The 23,043-nt window shown below is 43.4% G+C and overlaps 1 protein-coding gene across 1 annotated transcript in view; it reads left to right on the plus strand.

The window, feature by feature from the left end:
- The window catches only part of LOC127648372 (BAH and coiled-coil domain-containing protein 1-like), a 170,657-nt gene that overhangs the window by 38,054 nt on the left and 109,560 nt on the right, over nt 1-23,043 (plus strand). The window contains exon 3 of the mRNA XM_052133030.1: nt 7,854-8,036. Coding sequence (XP_051988990.1) covers nt 7,854-8,036 — 183 coding nt within the window. The remainder of the gene's footprint in view (nt 1-7,853; nt 8,037-23,043) is intronic.

Here is a 23,043-nt window from a genome sequence, read left to right on the forward strand (position 1 = left end):
AGCTGAGATGTCGACTCAAGGGCATAAGAGCCCGGAGTGCAGAACATCCAAACTAAAAAAGTCCAATGAATGTGTGCGGTGAGGACAACCTGCCACATCACAAACTTGTTTAGGGATGGGCTGAGATGTCGACCCAAGGACATAAGAGTCCGGAGTAGCAAAGCATCTAGCCCATAAAGTTCGATGAATGTGTGCGAAGAGAACCCTATCGCAACACAAACTTGTCATAAAAACTGATGAATGTGAGCGGAGAGGACCAGCCTGTCGCATCACAAACTTGTTCAGGTATGAGCTGAGATGTCGACTCAAGGGCATAAAAGCCCGGAGTGCAGAACATCCAAACTATAAAAATCTAATGAATGTGTGCGGAGAGGACAACCTGCCGCATCACAAACTTGTTGCAGAGGGAGACCTCTAGCCAAGGTTTTAGAGGGGGATAGCCCTCTGGTAGAGTGCGCCCTGAAACCTACTGGTGAAGCTTGACCGCACGCCTCGTAGGCCCGGGCAATAATGAGGATGCCTCTTTGAGGGCACCCCGCCCACCAAGCCGTGGCAAACTGCAGTGGCCACATAGAATCTGGCAGTGGCGAGGCAAGTGCCCGCTGACAGTTCTTTCTACAGAAAATCCAGAACTGAAGCAAACTGGCAGTTAGCTGGTTCTGTAATAAGAACTTTAGTAGAAGGAAACGCATGCAGGCGCATTTGCGTTAATACGTTCAGCCCCTCCCGAGGAGGAGGGGGGGACTGGGTGACTCGGGGAGAAGTAGAGGAGACATTGCGCTATCAACAGAGGCGAAGAGGTCCTCTTCTGCCCTGTAAAATCTACCCAGATCAGTTCCAAGTGGAGGGAGCCCTAGCACTAGAAATGGTCTCGATAACCCCAAGAGAAAACCCCGTGAACCTCATTTGGTACCCTTAGGGGCCAGAATGAAAGGTTTCACAATTCGGGCCAAGGATGAGAAGGTCCTCCCTGTTCGGAATCGCCCAAGGCGAACCGTCGAGGAGAGGAATTAGCTCCGAGAAACATATCCTGTTCGGCCAGCACAGCGCCATCAATACGAGGCAAGACCCTTGCTGGTGAACATAGCCAAGACTCCCGGGAGCAGAGAAACTGGGGAAAGAAATGCATACAGATGCATTCTGGGTCATGTATGTGTCTTAACGTCCAGACCCAAGGGGGCTGGGTGATTTCAGGGAGAAGTAGAGGAGACATTGCGCTATCCATAGAGGCGAAGCGGTCCTCTTCTGCCCTAAGATCTCACCCAAACTTGTTCCAAGTGGAAAAGGCCTGGCATTTAAAAAGGTCTCGATAACCTCAGGAGAAAGCCCTGTGTCCCTCAGTTGGTACCCTTAGGGGCCAAACATGAAAGATTCCACAATTCGGGGCAGGGATGAAATATTGCCCTGTGCCTTAGATAGAAGATCCTTCCTGTTCGGAATCGCCCAAGGCGAGTTGTTGAGGGAAGAGATTAGCTCCGAGAACCAAGCCCTGTTCGGCCAGCACGGTGCTATCAGTAAGAGGCAAAAACCCTTGCTGGCGAACTCTGGGCAACTACTACCTTAGGGTGGAGTTCTTAACTCCCCCATTGGTATTTCCTGTCTGGACCGTAAATCTGCTCCCGTATACGGGCATCCAGGAATATAACTGACCTGAGTGACAGGAGCTTACCCTGGGCCCTAAGGAGAATCCGACGTGTCAGAAATACAGCTGACAAGAACGTGGGTCTCCTTGAAGATTTATGTAAGAGGCTACCGCTGTATTGTCCACCCGCACCAAGACGTGGCAGCCTCAGGAGGAGGTATTTCAGGGCCAGAAATACAGCCATCAACCCGAGACAGTGACTGTGACAACCGAGCTGACGACCCTCCTATCCCCTTAAGCTGGACGACCACATAAGGCCGCTACCCCGCCCGTCAGGGAGGCGTCTGTCGTTAGCAGTCTGTGACAACAAGACGCACCTAGAGTGGGACACAAGGCAGAAAACCGGGGTCTGAACCACATAGAAAGGGAACGAAGCCTGAGGCGCGTAACCCTATTTAGCCCAGGGGTTTTGGCCCTTGGAAGAAATCCCCTGGCTTTTGGCCACAACAAAAACGGTCTCATGAGCAGAAGGTCCAGAGGGATCACCGTGGTTCGCCATAAGACCTGGAAATCGTTGATACTGATAACAGTGCAACCTTGACCTAGCCTGACTTTGCTCAGGGTGATCTGAATGGACTCAATCCTAGCGGGAGACAGTTGTGGCCGCATTGTGATTGAACTCCATGCGATGCCCCGATAGGCAGTGTTCTGAGTGGGAGAAAGGACGCTTTTCTTGGCGTTGAGCCTCAACCCCAGAGAAACAGATGAGCTAAGACGATGTCCCTGTGCTGAACTGCCAGTTCCTGGAACTGCGCTAGGATCAGCCAGTCGTCTACGTAATTCAGAATGCAGATGCCCCGGAGTCACAAGGAGCCAGCGCTACATCATGCATTGTGAATGTGCGGGTAAAAAGGGCTAGGCTGAGTGAAAGAAACTGACCCTGGAAGACTTCGCCCCCAGAAGTGAACCTCAGGAACTTTCCATGTTGTGGCAGAACTTCTAAATTAAGTATAGAATTGCGTCATAAGATCGATGGTGACCAGCCAAATGAGTTGTAGGGCTTGAGACACGACCGTCTTGACAGGCATCATCTTGGACTTGAACACCCACGGGTAGTTCAAGCTTAAGATCTAAGCCAGACGCCACCCCTCACCCTCCATGGGAAACGGGAAGTATTTAGTGAAATAACCTAACTCTCTCTCTGGAAGGGGAACACATACCATGGCCCCTTTAACCAGTAGATTGAGTTTGGGTAGTGAGAACACGCCGTTGAAACACGGAAAAGCGGCGAGAGAATTAAATCCTGACGCTCTTATAAGACCCACAGAAAAGAATATATCCGGCAGAAGTTTCCACGCTGCCAGGATCTCTGAGATGGGTATTATATTTTAACACTTCCTGTTGAGGGGTTGTCGGGTGTTTCGCGTCCTGAATAAAATGCAGGAACAGCTAAAACACCCAATTTTGACAGAAGCCTCTGCAACCCGAAACACCAAGAGGTGGCGGGAATGGAGGGGCTTCGAGGGGGTACCGGGAGGGGTGAAGTGAAGCACGCGCCCGTCCCGAGGGAGCTACCCCTAATCTAGGCGCAAGACCGCCAGGGTTTTCTCTTACTAGAATTTATAGTCCTGAGGTCTTGCTTTGGGGCTGGCGAGGGCGCAGACTGTCCCCAATCCCTGGGAGGAGGAGCACGACTTGCCACGCTTTGCTTTTGAGCCTCCCTTCAGTCAGGACCGAGGTGGGTCTGAGACTTGCTCGTCAAGCGCAGAACCCACACTCAGGTCGTCCAGGAGGTCAGCCTGGTACGCCTGAAAAACAGCATAGTGTGCAGAGCAGCACCAGCCTGACCTGCCACTTGATAAGCCCTTCCCACTAAAGTGGAGGTTGTCCTACAAGGCTTTGAGGGGAGAGAGGGCTTCTTAAGTGACGATGCCAAGCCCGGCGAGAGATAGCCCGCAAGCGTCTCTTCGACCGGCGGCATCACTGAATACCCCCGTGCCTCAGCACCCACGATAGTCGAATATAATGACGTCGAGGGTAGGTGAACACGGGAAGAAGATATATATATATATATATATTTTTATATATATTTATTCTTTTTTTTTTTTTTATTATTATTATTTTTTTAGGGGTTCTCCATGACCAAAAAAGCTCTTCATGGAGGTTATCAAAGAAAGGGAAGGGACCCATGAGGCGTTCCCTTTCTTAGACTGGAAGATAAAATCTATCCCCTAATTTGGAGCGCTTGGGGGTCTCTTTTCGCGTGGCCAGTCCAATCTGGCAACCGCGACGTGTAACAACATCGAGCAATTCCTCCGTAGATTTTTTATCGCGGACGGAAAGCTCGGAGGCGGAAGAGAATCGCGATCCACCTCATGATCCGAAGAAGCGTCGGAGCAGCCGAGATCATGTGAAGGACCAGCTGGGTTTGGGGAGAGAGTGAGAGAAAGGGGTCAACCCGCCTCTTGCTCCTCAGCCAAATCCATGCACGAGCCCCACTGAACGGTCTTTTCGTGAGTGCTGACTCCGAAGCAAGCGAGGCGAGCACGACGCACTCTGCCTGTTAAAGCAAATCGCAGTGCTTGCACCCGCCCTGCTGCAACGCTGAGAGCAGCGTGCTCTTACCCCCAAACAAACAGCAAAAACTGATGTTTGCCATCTTCAGCTATAGAGCGAGAAGAGGGAACACGCACCGCTTACGTGCTTTCAGTCATTCTCTCTTTTTTTTTATATATATATATGTATATATATATATATATATATATATATATATATATATATATATATATTTTCTAAACAGAAGAGAAAAATAGAACAACGTTCACTGCACACTGCCTAACTGATTCTATCTCCTAACAGAGGAAAGAAAGTTTTGACAGGGTGTGTGAAACACACAGAAACGGAATCGCTCTGAAAAAAGAGTTTCTGACGACACCTGGTGACGTATCCATTTAGCCTGGCCTCAGGTGCATCTAATGATTACATCAGCCGAGGCTATAAATTCCGGTCAATGTTCATTGACGTGTTCCACACATTATTCAGCTCGGCTCACAGCTAAAGCTGTTTCCCCGTAGCGCTTAGCATCGCAACATCGTAGTGAAGCTTTTTGTAAAGGGAACAATATACTAAATGAAAAAATTGTTAATTGTAATTACCAATGTATTATTTCTTCCAGTGTTTGTGTATGCTCTATATTTTTATGATTATTTGAAACACCCTTAGCTTAGCAACATGCTAACATCAATCTCTACCAAAATCATTTTAGATTTAATTCAGTACTAAAAGTAAAGTTCAGAGCAATTGAAAATTACTATATTACCTAATGTTTGTTTTTAGAGTATCAAACCATTAGCTTAGTAATGTGCTAACATCAAACATAAGTATTGTTAAAAATATTTCAGTGCAATGAAAAATGTATTATTTCACCCAATATTTGTGCATGGTGTGTATTTGTATGCTTATTAGAGTATCACAGACCTAGCTTAGCAACATACTAATGCCAAATTCTTTTGAAATTGTCGAGTCTCCCATAAGAAGCCTTACTTGTGTGGTTTGCAGAGCTGCTGCTTGTGTAGAGCTTTCCGAAGGGGTCATTTATGAGGTTCCATGATAGTGAAAATGCTGCCTAAGAAGTCAGATGTCTGATTAGGAAAGTGAGGCAGCTCACTAGGTTGTGGAACAGAGCTTTGTTGTGCAGAGTGTTTGAGAATGAAACTGGTGTGTGGTGAAAAATTCCAGCAGAACCAAAGAAGGTACCACAGCAGAGGAGGCCAGTGAATGAAACAGAGAAAAAGAGAACAGAGATTAGGGTGAGATTGAGGGCGTGATAGTGAGTGACTGAAAAAAGAATGGTAATGGAGAAATGAGGAAGAAACTTGGGAAGGGAATTCACAGAAGAGAAAGAGAGTCAGAGAATAGTGTGCATTCATCTGTGAGATGAGATATCTGTCCAGTGCTGGCTTGACAGATCCCAGCTCTGACTCTCATGTCCCAGGGCTAAACTATATTATGTACAATGCTGTTAAAAATTATCTGGCCCATCCTAATTTCTTCTGTTTTTGTGTATATCTCAAATTCAAACTAAATCTAACATAAAATAAAGGCAAACTGAGTAAACACAAAATACAGTTTTTAAATGATAATGTTATTTATTGAAGCAAACAAATTATCCAATACCAACTGGGCCTGTGTTACAAAGTATTTTACTCCTTAGTTACTAAGTCCCCAAATCTATGAAACTGCATTAATAATTGGGGTTCAGTTGGACTAGGCACACCCAGGCCTGATTACTGGCATCCCTTTTCAATCAGATCAACACCTAAATATAACTTTTTCAGCAGCGGGAAGTTGGCTAAAATGTCCCACTAAGTAGAACACTATGCCAAGGTTGAAAGACATTCCAGAAATCATGAGGAAAAAGGTGATTGTAATACATCAGTCTGGGAAGGGTTACAAAGCTATTTCAAAGGATCTGGGACTCCAAAGAACCACAGTGAGAGCCATTATCTCCAAATGGAGAAAACTTGGCACAGTAGTGAACCATCCCAGAAGTGGCCAACCGTCCAAAATTCCTCCAAGAGCACAGCAACAACTCATCCAGGAAGTCACAATAAAGCCAAGGAAAACATCTGAGGAACTGCAGGCCTCTCTCGCATCAATAAAGGTCTCTGTTCATGACGCCACTATCAGAAAGACACTGGCCAAAAATGCCATCCATGGAAGAGTGGCGAGGTGAAAACCACTGCTAACCCAGAAGAACATTAAAACTAATCTTTTTGCCAAAACACACCTTGATGATCATCAAAACATTTGGGAGAATGTTCTGTGGACTGAGGAGTCGAAACTGGAGCTGTTTGGAAGACAGAAGTCCCGTTACATCTGGCATAAATCAAACACAGAGTTCCACAAAAATAACATCATACGGTCAAGCATGGAAGTGCTTGTGTGATGTGTGGGGATGCTTTGTTTCTTCAGGGCCAGGGCAACTAGCAATAATTGAGGGAAACAAGAAATCTACTCTCTACCAGAAAAATCCTAAAGGAGAATGTCCGGTCATCAGTCTGTGAGTTGAAGCTCAAGCGCAACTGGATTATGCAGCAAGACAATGATCCAAAGCGTAGGAGTAAATGCACCTCTGAATTGCTTAAAAGAAGCTAAATTAAAGTTTTGCAGTGGCCTAGTCAAAGTCCTAACTTGAACCCAATTGAGATGCTGTGGCAGGACCTTAAACGAGCAGTTCATGCTCAAAAACCATCCAATGTGGCTGAACTAAAGAAGTTCTCATAGAAGAGTGGGCCAAAATTCCACCACAGTGTTGTGAAAATTGATCTCCAGTTATCGGAAGCTTTTAGTTGCAGTTACTACTATAGGTGGCACAACCAGCTATTAAGTTTAAGTTGGCAGCTAGTTTTTCACATGGGTGATATAGGTGCTGAGAAACTTATTTTCTTCAATAAATAAAATATATGTTTGAAAACTGTATTTTGTGTTCACTCAGGTTGCCTTTGTTTTATGTTATATCTCATTTGAATATCTAAAACAATTTAGTTAGTATGGAAAATACACAAAAATAGAAGAAATCAGGAAGGGGACAAATAATTTTTCAGAGCAATGTATGTCTGTTGGATGGCATGCACTCTTGCTTGTAGACAGTGAACACACCCTAAATCCGGTCACACACTGTCTGATACATATTGTGGACAAAAGAGGTAAGACCTTTCTCAAAATAGCAAGCTCAAATTTTGCTCCCTGGAGTCAGGGAGCACACGTTTTTATCAGTCTATTGGAAAAAGAGGCTAAAGGCTACAATGTGCACTCTCAAGGAAGAACTAATCGGTGGATTTGCCTGGTTTTCAAGGTTCACGGCAGTGAATTATTGAGAGATTTCAGGAGTTTTATTTGTGGCATTTAGCTGATACTCTTGAACACTTTCAAATATATGTTTTTAGGGTTATGTCCAATTTTGAATTTACCCTAAACAACATATTTACCACCACAAAATGCTTTATATGTCAGTTTTTGTGTAAAAGTGGGCTACACTTTAAAGTTGTAGTTAAATGTCAGGCTATGCAAAATTACCCAATAACACTCTGAACTGGCATCAAAACTGAGCCAAGAGTGTATTGAATGTAGGACATTTTGAGAATGTTGAGTCAATATAAAAGTGGATGAATTCTTGTGCTCAAATGTGCCAAACATCACGCCACAACCCAGAGCTAACATTTCGGTCTCCACACTTAACTGCTTCCTTTTTCTTTCCCTCTCTGCACAGGCAGTGGACTGATGGGCAACTCCTCTGCCTCGTTCATGGGGACATTCCTAGCCAGCAGTCTAGGCTCACCTCCATCGCACCCGCCACACCCCTCCAGACCTCCGTCCTCTCCCTCCTCTCCTTCTTATCGCGGGGGTCCGCACTCCAGCGCCTCTCAGATCTGGTTTCCCCACTCTCATGAAGGTAAGACAGCTCAGTGCCACATACCTGCTAATGTTATTGTCTGAATTTGTGTCCATCAATGTCATAAATATTCAAATCCACCCCATAAAGAATAGTTCCCACCCTGCCTGTTATTTTCAAGGAATCCTTAAGACCTTGGCTGTGCATCATCTCATTCCCTGGTATATTGTGAACAGAAATGTAGGCACTAGCAAGGGTCTTGATCCACTAAACACTGGTATACTCAGTACATTTATATGCAGTTACATTTTTTGTAGTCGGACTGACAGACCTGGACAGTGAGATTATAGCTCAGCTTCATCCAACATGTATACACCTTAATCTGACTGCCATCAATGTTGTCCACATGCAGGAGCCAATTGAGATTTACACTTTGCTTAACTTGTTCAAGTGTACTTGATTAGGGTTGGAGTTAAACTCTGCAGTACTGTAGCTGTCCAGGACCGGACTTGAATAGCTCTGATCTAAGTGTTTTTGCCTTCAGAAAGCGGAAGTAATTCTCTCTTTCCCACTCTGTTAATGGCGCCACCCCATTGGTTTTCCACAGCGCACAAAGGGGGCAAAAGGTCAGCCAAAAAATCTTGTGGTCTGTGCCGTGCATCGATGAGAATTTTTGTGCACAACACACACAAATGTTGCATAACACAGACACAAAACTTTCAAGGAAGAAAAAAGTTTAATGGTCAACAGGGGTTGCAGCTGTAATGTAAAAGCCAGTGTGGCTTTTCCCACCCCTTATATGAGCTTGGCCCAAGTCTGAGCCACACCCGACCGACAGCCTGCCAAACCAACAGCTGTCCTCTTCCAGAGCTGGCTTTAGATCACTGCAATTGAAAGACTGTAACTCTGCAGAGAGAGGAATATTGAGAGGTACGGCAAGAGTAGGAGATGCCCAGTCATGCCTGATGCACACTATGCATGTATTTACACACAAGTCTCCCCCAGGTGACACCCAAATGAGTCATAAGGAATTAGAAACTCATCCGTGTGTTGTTGGTGTTATCCGAAAACTCAGCATCTCTGAGTGCCATACTATCCCCATGCCAGTAATCACTATACCCTAGTCTATTTTCACTCCTTTCTTCCTGTGCCCTGCTTCTGGTATGGTGTTGAAATCCCTGTTCTCTTTGAAGTTTAAACAAGGAGGGAGTGTTTGTGTAGAGGCTCACTTTTGAATATCAGCATAAAGTCGGGTTCACTTTGCAGCTCATTCCTGCCATGAACTGCCTCCTTAGAAAAGAAGGGAACACCTGACCTATGTGTACAACTACTAGCCACTGTTTATGTTTAATATTCAGGGTTCCCATGTTCATGGTAAACCTGCAAATATCAGGTAAATTTGGGATTTCAATCCTTGGAAACCATTAATAGCAAATTAATAAAATCTTGAAAGGCATGGAAGGGTCATGATTATTTTTTGTAAAGTTAGTTTTAAGAATTTGTTTTAAGCTCTGATCTAAAAAACTTCTGTGTTGAGATTTGTCACCTCATTTGACTCATAGGGTGGCAAATGTTACTTGCTAACTCAAAGTGATCTTCAAGGGGGTGCAAATTTCAGGATCTCTTTTTGGAGATATTTGTAACCCATTAAGTGAATTAATTTACATCTATTAATTCCAAGGATTGTACCAATGTACCTCCTGGAAATTGCATCAATTTGGGCAGTCAGATTGCGATCTGGAGAAAACTCCTGCAAATCTTATGTGCAATATGCATCAGTTGCTCCATGGGTGTGCTTTTGAGGATGAGACTAGGAGAGGACTTGCTTACCAGAATTTCACCCACAAAACACCTCCACACAACTCATGCACTACACACCGTACTTGGAAGAGATGTTTTTTGTGGTCTGTTCCTATGGCTAGAGAATGGACTTGGCATATCAATAATTTTCCCAAAGAATCCGAACAGTTTTAAAAAGAATGATGGTATTGATTATGTTACTAATAATAAGGCTGATTATGAGTGGGATTATTATAGCTGGCTATTATCTCTATTGCAGTTTAATTGTTCAGAACGCTGAGTGGAAATGATTGAATCCTGGCTTGCCATCAGCATCATTCTGTTCTCTCCTCTTTAAGATAATTGCAAATTGTCTTTTCTCTAGTTTGCATAAAAAAAGCAAGTGATAAAAATGAAGAGCACAATTACCCAGCCCATCCCCTGCAGCCTGTAGGATGGGTTTCCCATCGACAGCAGCGCAAGTGTATATGAAAGAGCATTTTGAGATTTCATTAAATTGTTCTTGCCTCAATGTCATAGTATTAACAGTTCATATTCCATCCTATTTCATTATAGATGCTAGATTCTATTCCCTTGAAGAAACCCATCTCCCATATGGGGTGTCCACACTGCACTTCCAGCTCTATTCACTCCTATTTAAATGTGTCCGTACACAGGAAACTGTAAAAGCAAGCTCATGCAAAGTAATTTCATACTCTGCTGCATACAAGAGTTTAAATTAGGGCTGACGATTTAATCTGATAATTTAACATGATTAATTACAGTACATAGTGAGGATGTCTTAAAAAATAATACCATAAATAGTTTTAATTTATCGGTTAACATCATACAAAGTCCAGTAAACATAAAAAAGCTAAATCAATATTCGGTGTGACCACCTTTGCCTTTAAAACATTATAAGTTCTCCTAGGTACACCTGGACACAGTTTTTCTTGGTTGTTGGCAGATATGATGTTCCAAGCTTCTTGAAGAATTCAAGAACACAGTTCTTCTATTTATTTAGGCTGTCTCAATTGATTCTGTCTCTTCATGTAATCTCAGACTGACATGATGTTCAGTGGGGGCTCTGTGGCGGCAATGCCATCTCTTGCAGAGTGCCCTGTTCTTCTATTCTAATATTTCTATGTCAAAAGTAATGTTTGGGAGTCTAAAATGTATTTTTCCTATTGCCACACTAAAGCTGAAATTATAAATAACCATTTTAAGACAAATGGTTTTGTGAAACATCTTAAGTGCCTAAAACTAGTGCACAGCACTGTATATAAAAAATAACATACAGTTTTTATTGATTCCATTCTTAAAATAAACATAACATAAAATACAGAATCAAATTATATTCATTAAGACCCTCCCCAAAACAAACACACACTACAGTGGTCAAAAATAATTAGAACTTAAAAAAATTACAAAATTAAAATGAAAACATAAATAAGTATTCTTTCAAAAAACAATAAGAATGCACATACACAATTAAACGACAAAACCCTCTCCACTACCCCTCCCGAGAACCCTCCAAAAAAGCCAAATATCTACCCCACTTCCTGTTAAACAAATCCCATTTCCCAAGCTTTCTATAAATTACCTCCTCGAATGTTGCCACCCCGCCCATCTCTTTGCACTACTCCTGAAATGAGGGTGCTCCAGCCAACTTCCATCCCCTGAGAATGATCCGTCTGCTGATCATAACTCCGGCTAGGACCCAACATTTTATCCCCTATATTAATGACCATCCCATCGCGTAAAATACAGAGTCTGGGGCAAAAGGAAAATTGAGTGTCCAATACGTCACACATTAAGGTCTGAACCCTCAACCAAAATTCTTGGATCTTAACACACCACCAAAAACATCGGTTGTGTCCCCATCTTCTGATGGGTGTGTATTTAAGACCAAGCCTATACAATCTAGAGGGGGTCCAAAAGAGTCTATGTAAAATCTTAAATTGCATCAGATGCACTCTTGCATCTCTAGATGTAGACATGATATTTTTTGGAATCCTAGCCCACACCCCCTTCTCCAATACTAAGTTTAAATCTTTCTCCCATAATCTCTTGAGAGAAGTTGAAGCGCCATACCCCAGACTCTGAATTAGCAGGGCGTAATACACTGATGCCTCATGACCTTTTCCAAAAGCAGTAATCACCACTCTCAGAGTATATGCTGCTTTGGGGGGGTGAATGCTACTCCCAAAAATAGTACAGAGCAGGTGGCGCAGCTGTAAATACCTAAAGAACTGAGATCAGGGAATCCTACAATGTTGAACAATATTTTCAAAGGACCTCAAAACTCCACTCTCATATAGGTCACAGAGCGTATTAACATCCCTCACAAATCACTCTGACCAGCAGAAAGGGGATTTATTAATACATCATTTTGGGTTCAGCCATATGCTCGAGGCAACATTTAAATAAATGTCCGAATTAAACACTCTGGACACTTTTGTCCATACTGAGTGCAAATGCGAAATAACTTCTCCAGTTAGTTTAATAGAAAAGCTTTGCAATGGTGAAATAGGGGCAAGAACTTCCTGTTCAATACAAAACTAGGGAGGTGCTCTCTTAGGTGGAAGCGACCTATGAGCCAAATGTAAGATGTTACTGGGCAGTATGTTGTCAGGGCCAAAAGCTTCGGATATAGACCAATTGACTCTGTATACTGAGAACTTGGAAAAGGAATTAATAATATCTGTGGAGGCAAGGCATAGATCTAGAACCCACGGAGACAAATAATAAAATAGCATCTGCGTAAAGTGAAAGCTTATGTGTCATACCTCCTGCCACCACCCGTGGAAAATCATCTTCTTTTCTTATCGCGACTGCTAATGGTTCCAGGGCAAGACAGAACAATAATGGGGAAGAGGGAAACCCTGCAAGTAAATTAATCTGAAATTAATTTGTTTGTACTGCCGCTACCAGGTGTCTATAAAGAAACGTAATCCGTCCAATAGAAGTATTTCTGAACCCGTATATTTCCGAAATCTTAAAAAGATAATCCCATTCTACCATATCAAATGCCTTTTTGGTGTCAGGTGAGATGGCAGCGACCGAAGTCTGGTCATTCACCACTGACCACATGATATTGATGAAATGCCTAATGTTATCAGAAGAGCTGTGGCCCCGAATAAACCCAACCTGATCTATATGCATAACATGTTATAACTTTACTTAATCAGTTAGGCAAAAATTTTGGCAATGTTTTTATGTCTAGCTGGATCAGGGAAATTGGACGGTGAATCTTACACTCTCTTGGATCTTTGTCCTTTTTAAGAACCAGACTGATCCAGGCTTGTGTCATGGCTGGCGGAAGCTTTCCATTCTTTAATGATTCTGTATAAACTTCTGACAAAAGTGGAGCCAGTTCTGTATCATAAGATCTAAAAAAAATCAGCGGCAAAGCCATCTGGCCCCGGAGCCTTGCCTGTAGGCAAGGCCTTAATTACCTCGCCAAGCTCCTCCAAGGTTATCTCAGAATCAAGAGAATGTTTTTCTTCAGTCGTCAGTTTAGGGAGTTCTAATTGTTCCACAAAGTTTCTAATATCTTCATTAGTAAATGAAGATGTGAAACTCTAGAGATCAAGATAGAATTCTATAAAAGTATAATTAATATCAATGGCTGAGGTAAATATTTCGCCACCAGCAAATTTCACTGAGGGAATGGTAGAAAAAGACACTCTCTGCTTTATATATCTAGCCAGAAGCTTCCCTGCTTTGTCCCCTGATTCAAAATATGACTGTTGATATAGCCAAAACTCCACCTTCTGCGACAAAATAGTATTATAATCTGTACTTCAATCGGATCAATTCTCTGAGGCCATCAGATGACATTCTTCATATGCGCTTCAGCTCTGCCTCTGCAGTTTTAATATTCCCTTTCAACTCCACAAGTTCTCGTGCTTTGGATTTTTGGTGAATGAGGCATACTGTATGTAAGAACTGCCTTAAGTGCCTCCCAAGCCACGCCCACAGAGGATACTGAGGACCAGTTGGTCTCCATATAAGCATTGATTTCAGCTTTTAACATTTGTTGGAATTCAGGATTTTGCAAAAGGAATACATTAAAGTGCCAACTATATGATTTATAAATTTTTCTCTGTATGTGGTAAGACCTCTAAACTCAGCAGGGCGTGATTTGAGACTACCGTAATTTCCGGACTATAAGCCGCAAATTTTTTCCCACGCTTTGAACCTCGCGGCTTAAACAATGACACAGCTAATATATGGATTTTTCCCGCTTTCAAATTTTATTTAAAAAAATAAATAATTCTGTGACGTGCTCAGTTTTTTGGCGGCATGAAGCTTTCATTAGACCAATGAAATTGCCAAACGGGTTAAGGTCAAACAACTTTTTTGTTTACTGTTAGATTAAATCGAGCGCGCTCAAACTTCCCATCATTCTGATTACGGTAGTCATTTTGTCACCCTCTTCATGGTAAAGACACAGAGAAATGCATATGATGCAGCTTTCAAGTTGAAGGCGATTGATCTGGCTGTTGGAAAAGGAAATAGAGATGCTGCACGGGAGCTTGGTCTTAATGAGTCGATGATAAGATGTTGGAAACAGCAGCGTGAGGAATTGACTCAGTGCAAAAAGACAACTAAAGCTTTCGGAGGGAAGAAAAGCAGATGGCCCGAACTAGAAAATGTGCTCGAAGACTGGGTCAACACACAGAGAGCAGACGGCCGAGGTGTTTCAACTGTGCAGATCCGACTGAAAGCCAAAACAATCACCACCGCAATGAAGTTTGAGGATTTTAGAGGTGGACCATCGTGGTGTCTCAGATTTATGAGACGTAAAGGCCTGTCCGTCAGGGTACGGACGAGTCTGTGTCAGCAGCTCCCTCCCAACTACGAGGAAAAAGTTTCAAACTTCCGCAAATTCACTGATGCAAAGATAGCGGAGCATTCCATTGGCCCGCACGACATCATAAATATGGATGAGGTTCCTCTGACGTTTGACCTGCCTCTCACTCGGACTGTCAACAGGAAAGGCGAATCATCCGTCATGCTGAAAACAACTGGGCATGAACAAAAGCACTTCACCTGTGTTCTGAGCTGCACGGCATCGGGAGAAAAGCTTCCACCGATGGTGATTTTTAAACGCACGACGATGCCAAAAGAAAAATTCCTGAGAGGAATTGGATGACGGAAAGCCTAATGCATGAATGGCATACGAAGTGTTACGGCAAGCGACCGGGAGGATTCTTTCACAGGAAAAAGGCATTGCTCGTGTTTGGACAGCATGAGGGCCCACATAACAGATTCAGTGAAAGAAGCCATCAAGAGGACAAACTCAATTCCAGCTGTGATTCCTGGGGGCACAACAAAGTATTTGCAGCCACTCGACATCAGTGTAAATTCAGTGGGAGGCTTGGATGACAAGTGGGGAGAAATCCTTCACTAAAACGGGCTGCATGCGAAGAGCAACTTATGGTCAAGTCTGCCAGTGGGTCCTGACAGCGTGGAGCATTGTCAAAAAATCCACTATCATCAACGGGTTTCGAAAGGCTGGACTGCTGCGTGTTGAAGAGGGCTCAGCGGGGGATTTGCCTCCGCTTGAAAGTGACGAGAGCGACAATGAAAACGATCCAATATCGGATGAACAATTCTGAGGCTATTCAACTCCGACACAGGAGGAGATGACTTCAGTGGTTTCAGTGCACAGGAGGAGGAAGATAGTGACCAATTACTTTTTTGGTAGGCTACTGTTTATTGCAATTTTTTTTTTTTTTGTTACAAGCAGTGTTTTGTTAAAGCCTATTTATTTTTGTTACAAGCCGTGTTTCGTTAAAGCCTATTTATTTTTGTTACAAGCCGTGTTTCGTTAAAGCCTGTGTAAAGTTCATTTGTTTCAATGTACCGGTAGACACCTGCGGCTTATAGACATGTTAGGCTTATTTATGTTCAAAATAATATTTTTTTAAAATTCAGTTTGGGACTATATATATATATATATATATATATATATATATATATATATATATATATATATATATACATACAGTATATATACTGTATATATATAATAAAAATCTATTCAAGAATATATCTTATGTAATGGATATCTGTAAGACCAAGATTTTTTACACATCCTGTGAAGAATCAATGTTCCTCTAGGGGGCTTACACACTTTTGCTTCATATGATCAAGGACTGAGTCCATCAATAGATTAAAGTCTCCTCCCAGTATTATATCATGAGGGGAGCCAGTGGCTTGCAGCATCCCTTCAAGATCTATAAAAAAGCCCTGAAATAAAACTTTGCCCCTGATTTTCTTCTTAAACAAAAATGACCCTTCCCAAGTTATTTTAAATCTGTTTGAATTTTAGATGCTTACTTATCAGTGTAATGGCTCTCCTGCTTTTACTTGAACCAGAACTAAAGAAAACAAATCCACCCCATATCTTTCAAATTTTTCAGTAGCCTCTGTGGAAAGATGTGTTTCTTGAAGTCAATCAAGTCAAGTCAATTTTATTTCCTTTCACAACACACATCGATTCAAAGCAGCTTTACAGAAGATCAGCATTAACAGACGATAAAACTGTAATGTCTATAAAGTCAATGAATCATCAAAAATGTAATTTAGATAAAATACGATTCTTAATCATGTTTAAATAATTAAATAATAATTGTATTAATAACCCCAGTGAGCAAGCTGTAGGCGACTGTGGCAAGGAACACAAAACTCCATAAGATGTAGATTAATGAAGAAAAACTATATAATATTTCTTACGTTTAAGAAGAGAAATAACCTTCCTTCTTTTATGGGGTGCCCCAACCCATTCACATTCCATGTGGAGAGAGAAAATCCACTCATATTAACATTTGACATTTTGATATATTAGAAAAAATAGACCACATTCAAACTTCCCCCCAAACCAAACAAACAGAAAAAAAATAAATGTGCGCATTAACCCTGCGCACAACATCGCCAACTGGAGTCCTTCAACAGAAGATAATCTATAAAACAAACTCCAGCCATTAGGCAGAATAAACACAAAAAGAAAAGAAAAAAAAAGGGCATTCAGTTTCCTCGGACAGTCAAACGAATGTTCAGTGACCCGGACCATTCGTCTGCTACATGAGTGCAAAAATGACCTAATCACTCCAAAGTCTTGCAAGAAATACTCCAGAAAACAAACTACATCCAATAGGAGGCATAATCACAAAGAATGTGCAGATTCATCCACAACACTGTCCCAAAGAAGTGTTACAACACAAAAAAAACTCCAGCCGCTAGGCGGCACCAGCACAAAAAGAAACATAAAAAGGTGCTCAGTTTCCTCGGATGGTCAAGTGAATGTTCACTGATTCGGTCCTCTTGGCTGCAACGTAAGTACCACAAAATAACTGTATGAAGGCCATCGGTTGCTGGGGACATGTAAATAATTTACGGCCATCCTTAGCATCTATTCTCAAAAATTCTCGTAACACGAGATCTTTATCGGATGATCTCAGAAATTTGGCCAGAATTGATCAAGACCTGTCTCACTCAGCAGATTGCCGAGCCAGAACCCTGTGAGCTCGCTCAATTTCCAGTTTATGGCCTGTTATGTTGAGAAGACTTGAAAAGAGCCCATCCAGAAATTTCACCAACCACCTCTGTAAATTTCGTCTCCATGGCAGTGATCGATCAACATATTACAACAAGATCCTCCAAGTCAGCAACAACCTTCGTCAGCATTGCCGACATTTTCAACAATTCTCGCAGAATTACCCTTACTTCTCCGGTCAAAACGGCTCCTGGCTTTTGGCCTGCTCGGGGGCATCAGCTTGAGAACTTAAGTGTCTTTTAATGTCTCCAGAGCCCGAGGATTTTGAATTCTTTGACATATTGTCCTCCTAGAACAGTTAAGGACCAGGGTGTATCGAATCTCACTGGTTTATGAAATATAAAGTATTAAAACTAGCAAAGTGCACAGAGCTCGCCATTCACACGTCCGAACCTTGCATGGCATCACATTAGTCCACCAAAAAATAACGTTAAAACAATTAATGCAATTAATCATGCCTTCTGACCTGTACATAATTTCCGTAATAAAAGTATGGATATTCCCTACCATACAAGAAATTCAAGCTTTTTTTGGTGATTAACATTTTTTATTGATTCAAATATTAAACAATGAAAAACAAAACACATTCAAAACAGAATCAATATTTAACCCTCAAAGTTATTTGTTAATTGTTATTTATCATGTATTATTTAATTACTCTCTGGCAGTCGGTAGCGAACCCCTCCTTCCCTAGCAGCAGGTCCACTGTTCTAGGCAGCCAGTAACGAGCCCCTCCTCCCCTCTTGGATGCCGGCCATTCCTCCGTGTCCAGGCAGCATGCAGCGACTCCTCCGTCCCCCGGCGGACGGCCACTACTGCTCCTTTGGGCAGACAGCAGTGGCGATGACTCCACAACAGAGCATCCCTCCTCCTTCCCGGTTTTTGGCACCAATGTAACAGGTGAAAATGGGCAAGGAGGTGGCAGGAACCTGACGAACCATCAAAATAATCTATCATGAATACTTAAAAGACATAAACAAAAACATACACGGCAGCTGCGTGTGGCTCTCTTTCTCCCGAACTGTCGCATCTGGCTGCATTTATCCCTCTCCTTGGCTGATTAGCTGGTGGTCGGGCGTGCCTAGTCACGGCCTGGCCATGCCCTCCTACTCGTCACAATACAATATCTGGGTCATGATACAATAATGTTACAATTATTTATTATTTGTGTATAGTTATTAAAAACTGAGATATTAATTTGACCTTTTCCTCACTTGTTTCTTTCTGCACTAGACTTGAGTGCTTTGCACAATGACATTCTTAGCTCATTCTGAGTTTGAAGTTTGGTTGAATAGAAATAATTGAGTATTTGTTGGTCTCAAACTACAGAATGTGTTATCTTCTCACACGCTTTCTCTGAGTGGTGCTCAATCTCTTTTTCCCATCCCTGTGAATGGAGTTGACTGCAACTGTATTAGTCTGCATGACCATATGCAGATGCATGACCATATAACTCAGTTATAGAGTTTATGAAATCACCATTCTGATCAATTCAGCCTATAAACAACAGCTATATTCCATTTCATTTTTAAAAGGGGGAAATTGAAATACAGGAAAATACAGAAAACCCACCTGGCCCACTGCCAGATGGCCTGGGTCCAGATTACAGATTTCACTGCCAAACACAGAGGCTGCCATCCTCTCCTCTCCAGCTCTCTCTCATTCCTCCTCTTTCTGTCTGTTTATGGTCCTCACACATTCTGTCATTTCTCTCCATCAAAGCATGTCTTTACTCTCGCTGAAGTATGCAGGTTGTCCCCTCCTCGTCCTGGCTCCATCACTTCCTTTCAATTAGCTGTCCTGACGAGTACCGTTCACCTCCTCCTATCCTCCTCTCTCACTCCTCTCCTCCCTCTGCCATCTTAACGTTGCTCTGTCACTTCTTCTCAATTAGCAGTCTTGACAGGAAGTTTTATCTGGCTCTCTCTGTCTCTCCTTAATTTACTCTGGGCTGTTTACAGATGCACGCTTGTATGAGCTGTCATGAGCAGACACTGGGAGAACGATAGGCTGTCTGTGTGAAGAGGAAGATTGAGAGATAGGATTAGTGGGAATGGATGAATTGTTTAGCATTACCCCGCTTTCTCCTGGTAACAGAAGCTGGATTGTATGGAATTAACTCAAATGGTTCACTGCTCACCTAGCATGTGGGAAGTAGCTATAATTAATAGCTACATGAAAGTAGCTGCAAACCAGTTTGGGATGCATCTTATGTTTAAACCTGATCTCATGTTAATATCCATAAATTTTTGCGAAATTATTTTTACATGGCTCATTGTACATATTGCTGCAATGCCCTGTTGAAATGTACAATAGTGGCATGACACCAAGGAGCTTTATTCACTTTCAGACAAATTACAATAAAAAAAGCAGAGTATCAGTTCATAAACACTTACTTTTTGCCCTGTTCCCCACACAATGATATCTAATGGCATCTAAACACTTTTTTTAAAGCGCTACATTTTAATGTTTGCTTTACATCACTAAATACATTTACAATCTTATGTGAGCGCGATCAGCGTGGCTGCTTTAGAACTTGTGTTTTACATCTTACATTTGCTTTTTCTGACATGATCAGTTTGGTTTGAGTTCAATGTTTAGATTAGGCAGGTCAGTTTTGTTGATTTGAAACTCGATAGAGCATTAACCTTAAAAACCTCATCTCTTTGGGAGAACATTTAACTCGCTTTAAGTGCTTTGTAACATTTTACCTCAAAACTGCTGCAATAGGTGTAATGAACAGCTGAAGATCTTCCTTTATACACAGTAATAGTATATGGATATTGCCTATTTAATAAAGAGTGTATTCTCTAACAGAAGACCACCATGCATTAAAATAGACTGTGAAAGACTAATGCAACATTGCATGTAATACGTTGTTGGGTAAAGACATGCTTTTATTCTCCAAAAGTCATTTTTAGGCCTTTTTGTTCTGTTCTCATAATGGTGTATTCAGTTGTTATTTTAATTAAACATTTTTTTTTTTTTTTTTTTACATTTGGAGTTATATGTTATTGGAAAGTCACACAAATTGAAGTTTAAGTTTAATCATATTTGTGTTTATACTTAATCTTCCAATTAATTACAGGTGACAGTACCTTTGGCCAACTAACAGTATTTGTAGTTACCTTTAGGAGGTGGCTGTGGCTCAGGTGGTAGAGCAGATTGGCTGCTAATCACAGGGTTGGTTGGTTCAATTCCCGGCCCATACAATTCCATATGCCGAAGTGTCCTTAGGCAAGACACTGAACCCCAAGCTGCTCCCAATGGCAGGCTAGCACCTTGCATGGCAGCTCTGCCATCATTGGAGTGTGAGTGTGAGTGTGAATGTGAGAGGGTGAATGGGTGAATGAGAAGCCGTGTAAAAGCGGTTTGGTAACCAGCTAGCAAGCTAGCTTACGCTACGGGAAAGATTCATCTTTTCTGAGATATTGAAGCCAAAAAATGATCCTTAATTTTGTATCCATTGTCAACGCAGTGCGGCAGCTGCAGACCTTGAGCGGGCTAGCTAGCGAGCTCATTGGTTGCTCTGCGGCAACTGCTGCAGCCTATAGACGAGCTTGGGCAAACTCGCATCCAATGAGAGGCGTCCGCGCGCTCACTGCATCAAAGCCCGCCAAAAAGGGCGTGACTAGATTGCATATAAGCGTAGTTCGTAGGCTGGAACCCTGGTTTTCATTGACTGAAGCGAAAAGTCGCTCGTGGCGCGAGCACGGCTGGCTACGCAATACTCGTTCCTCATCTAGAGAGAACCGAGGTTACGTTAGGTAACCGATACGTTCTCTTACGAGAGGTTCTCTCGTATTATGTAAGCTAGCTTACGCTACGGGAACCCATTGTCAACGCCGTGGCGCCAAGCATCCACTGTATGAGCCCCAGGGAATTAAGGGGAACCCGGGAGCCCTTATGAGTGGGGAAATAAGATTTGGCCGGCAAGAATGCGGGTCAGTGTTTGTGTAATATATAAGCACATAGTGGGAAGGGAACGACAGAGCGGCGGTGCCGGTCTGTGTGGAATGTGTCCCATCAGTGCAGCTCACCAGGGGAGCTGTAGCGTATTAAACCGCTAGTAGTTTTGCCTGCAGAGCGGGCACTTCCATATTGTAAAATCTGACAAATGTGGAGGGGGAAGTCCATCCCGCTGCCACACATATGTCGTGAATGGGAATCCCGCTGGACCATGCCCACGAGGATGCCATGCCTCTAGTGGAGTGAGCCCTAATGCCCAACGGGCATGGCAGGTCTTTTGACACGTATGCAGCAGCAATAGCATCCACTATCCATCTAGATAGTGTCTGTTTCGAGGCGGCGAGACCTTTGGTGCACCCTCCAAACCAAACGAAAAGCTGCTCAGAGCGTCTGATAGCGGTGGAGCGCACGGTATTCAATCTCAGTGCTCTGACTGAGCAAAGGAGATTGGCGTCGCGTTCACTATCGGATGCTGGTAGCGCCGATAGGGAAATGACCTGTGCTCTGAAAGGAGTACCGATCACCTTGGGAACATAGCCGTGTCTAGGTTTTAAAATGACCTTGGAGTCACTTGGTCCAAACTCAAGACACGCAGCGCTGACAGACAGCACGTGAAGGTCTCCCACACGTTTGACTGATGACAGGGCAGTCAGAAAAACGGTTTTGAGTGAAAGGTATTTCAAATCCACGGATTGAAGTGGTTCGAAAGGGGGGGCTTTCATAGTTTCGAGAACTATAGAAAGATCCCAGATAGGAACCGATGGGGGGCGCGGGGGGTTCATCCTTCTAGCTCCCCTGAGGAAGCGGATGACCAGCTCGTTTTTTCCCCATGACTGGCCGTGCAGGTGTTCAGCGAACGCCGCAACGGCTGCCACATACACTTTGAGCGTGGATGGGGATCTGCCCTTATCCAGCAGCTCTTGTAGAAATACGAGCAGCGACGACACCCCACATGTCCGCGGGTCCAGGTCTCTGTCGGTGCACCATTTTGAGTACACAGACCATTTTGACCATTTGAGTCTTCTTGTGGAAGGGGCTGTAGCGTGTATAATGGTATTTATTACTCCTTCTGGCAGAGCGACGGGTAGTCGTTGATCACCCACGCATGCAGCACCCAGCGCTCTGGGTGGGGATGCCAGATTGTGCCGCAAGCTTGAGAGAGGAGATCTGCTCTCACTGGGATGGGCCACGGCGCTGTCAGTGACAGCTGCGTAAGCTCCGGGAACCATGTCTGATTCTCCCAACGCGGGGCTATGAGGAGCACCGAGTGACGCGTTTCCCTGATCCTCTGCATTACCTGTGGCAATAGCGAGACGGGGGGGAAGGCATAAAGCGGGTGCCTGGGCCAGTCCTGGGCCAGCGCATCCTCGCTTTTCGAGAAAAATATTGGGCGGTGAGAGTTCTCTTCTGACGCAAAGAGGTCTATCTCTGCTCTGCCGAATAGGTGCCATAACGTCTGGACTGTTTGAGCGTGCAGGGACCATTCCCCTGGGGGAATATTGTCTCTGGACAGTCTGTCCGGGCCGTCGTTCAGGTGGCCTGGCACGTGCGTCGCCCTCAGCGAGCGCAGGTGGCACTGGGACCAACTCAGTATGCGTTTCGTCAGATGGAAAAGGTTCCTGGATCTGACACCGCCCTGACGGTTTAGGTAGGATACCACAGATCTGTTGTCCGAACGGACCAGGACGTGGTGACCCTGAATGACCGGGAGAAAGCGCACGGCGGCGTACTCGACCGCTATCATTTCCAGAC

The sequence above is a fragment of the Xyrauchen texanus genome, chromosome 8 (genome assembly GCF_025860055.1).
Source record: "Xyrauchen texanus isolate HMW12.3.18 chromosome 8, RBS_HiC_50CHRs, whole genome shotgun sequence".
Lineage (NCBI taxonomy): Eukaryota > Metazoa > Chordata > Actinopteri > Cypriniformes > Catostomidae > Xyrauchen > Xyrauchen texanus.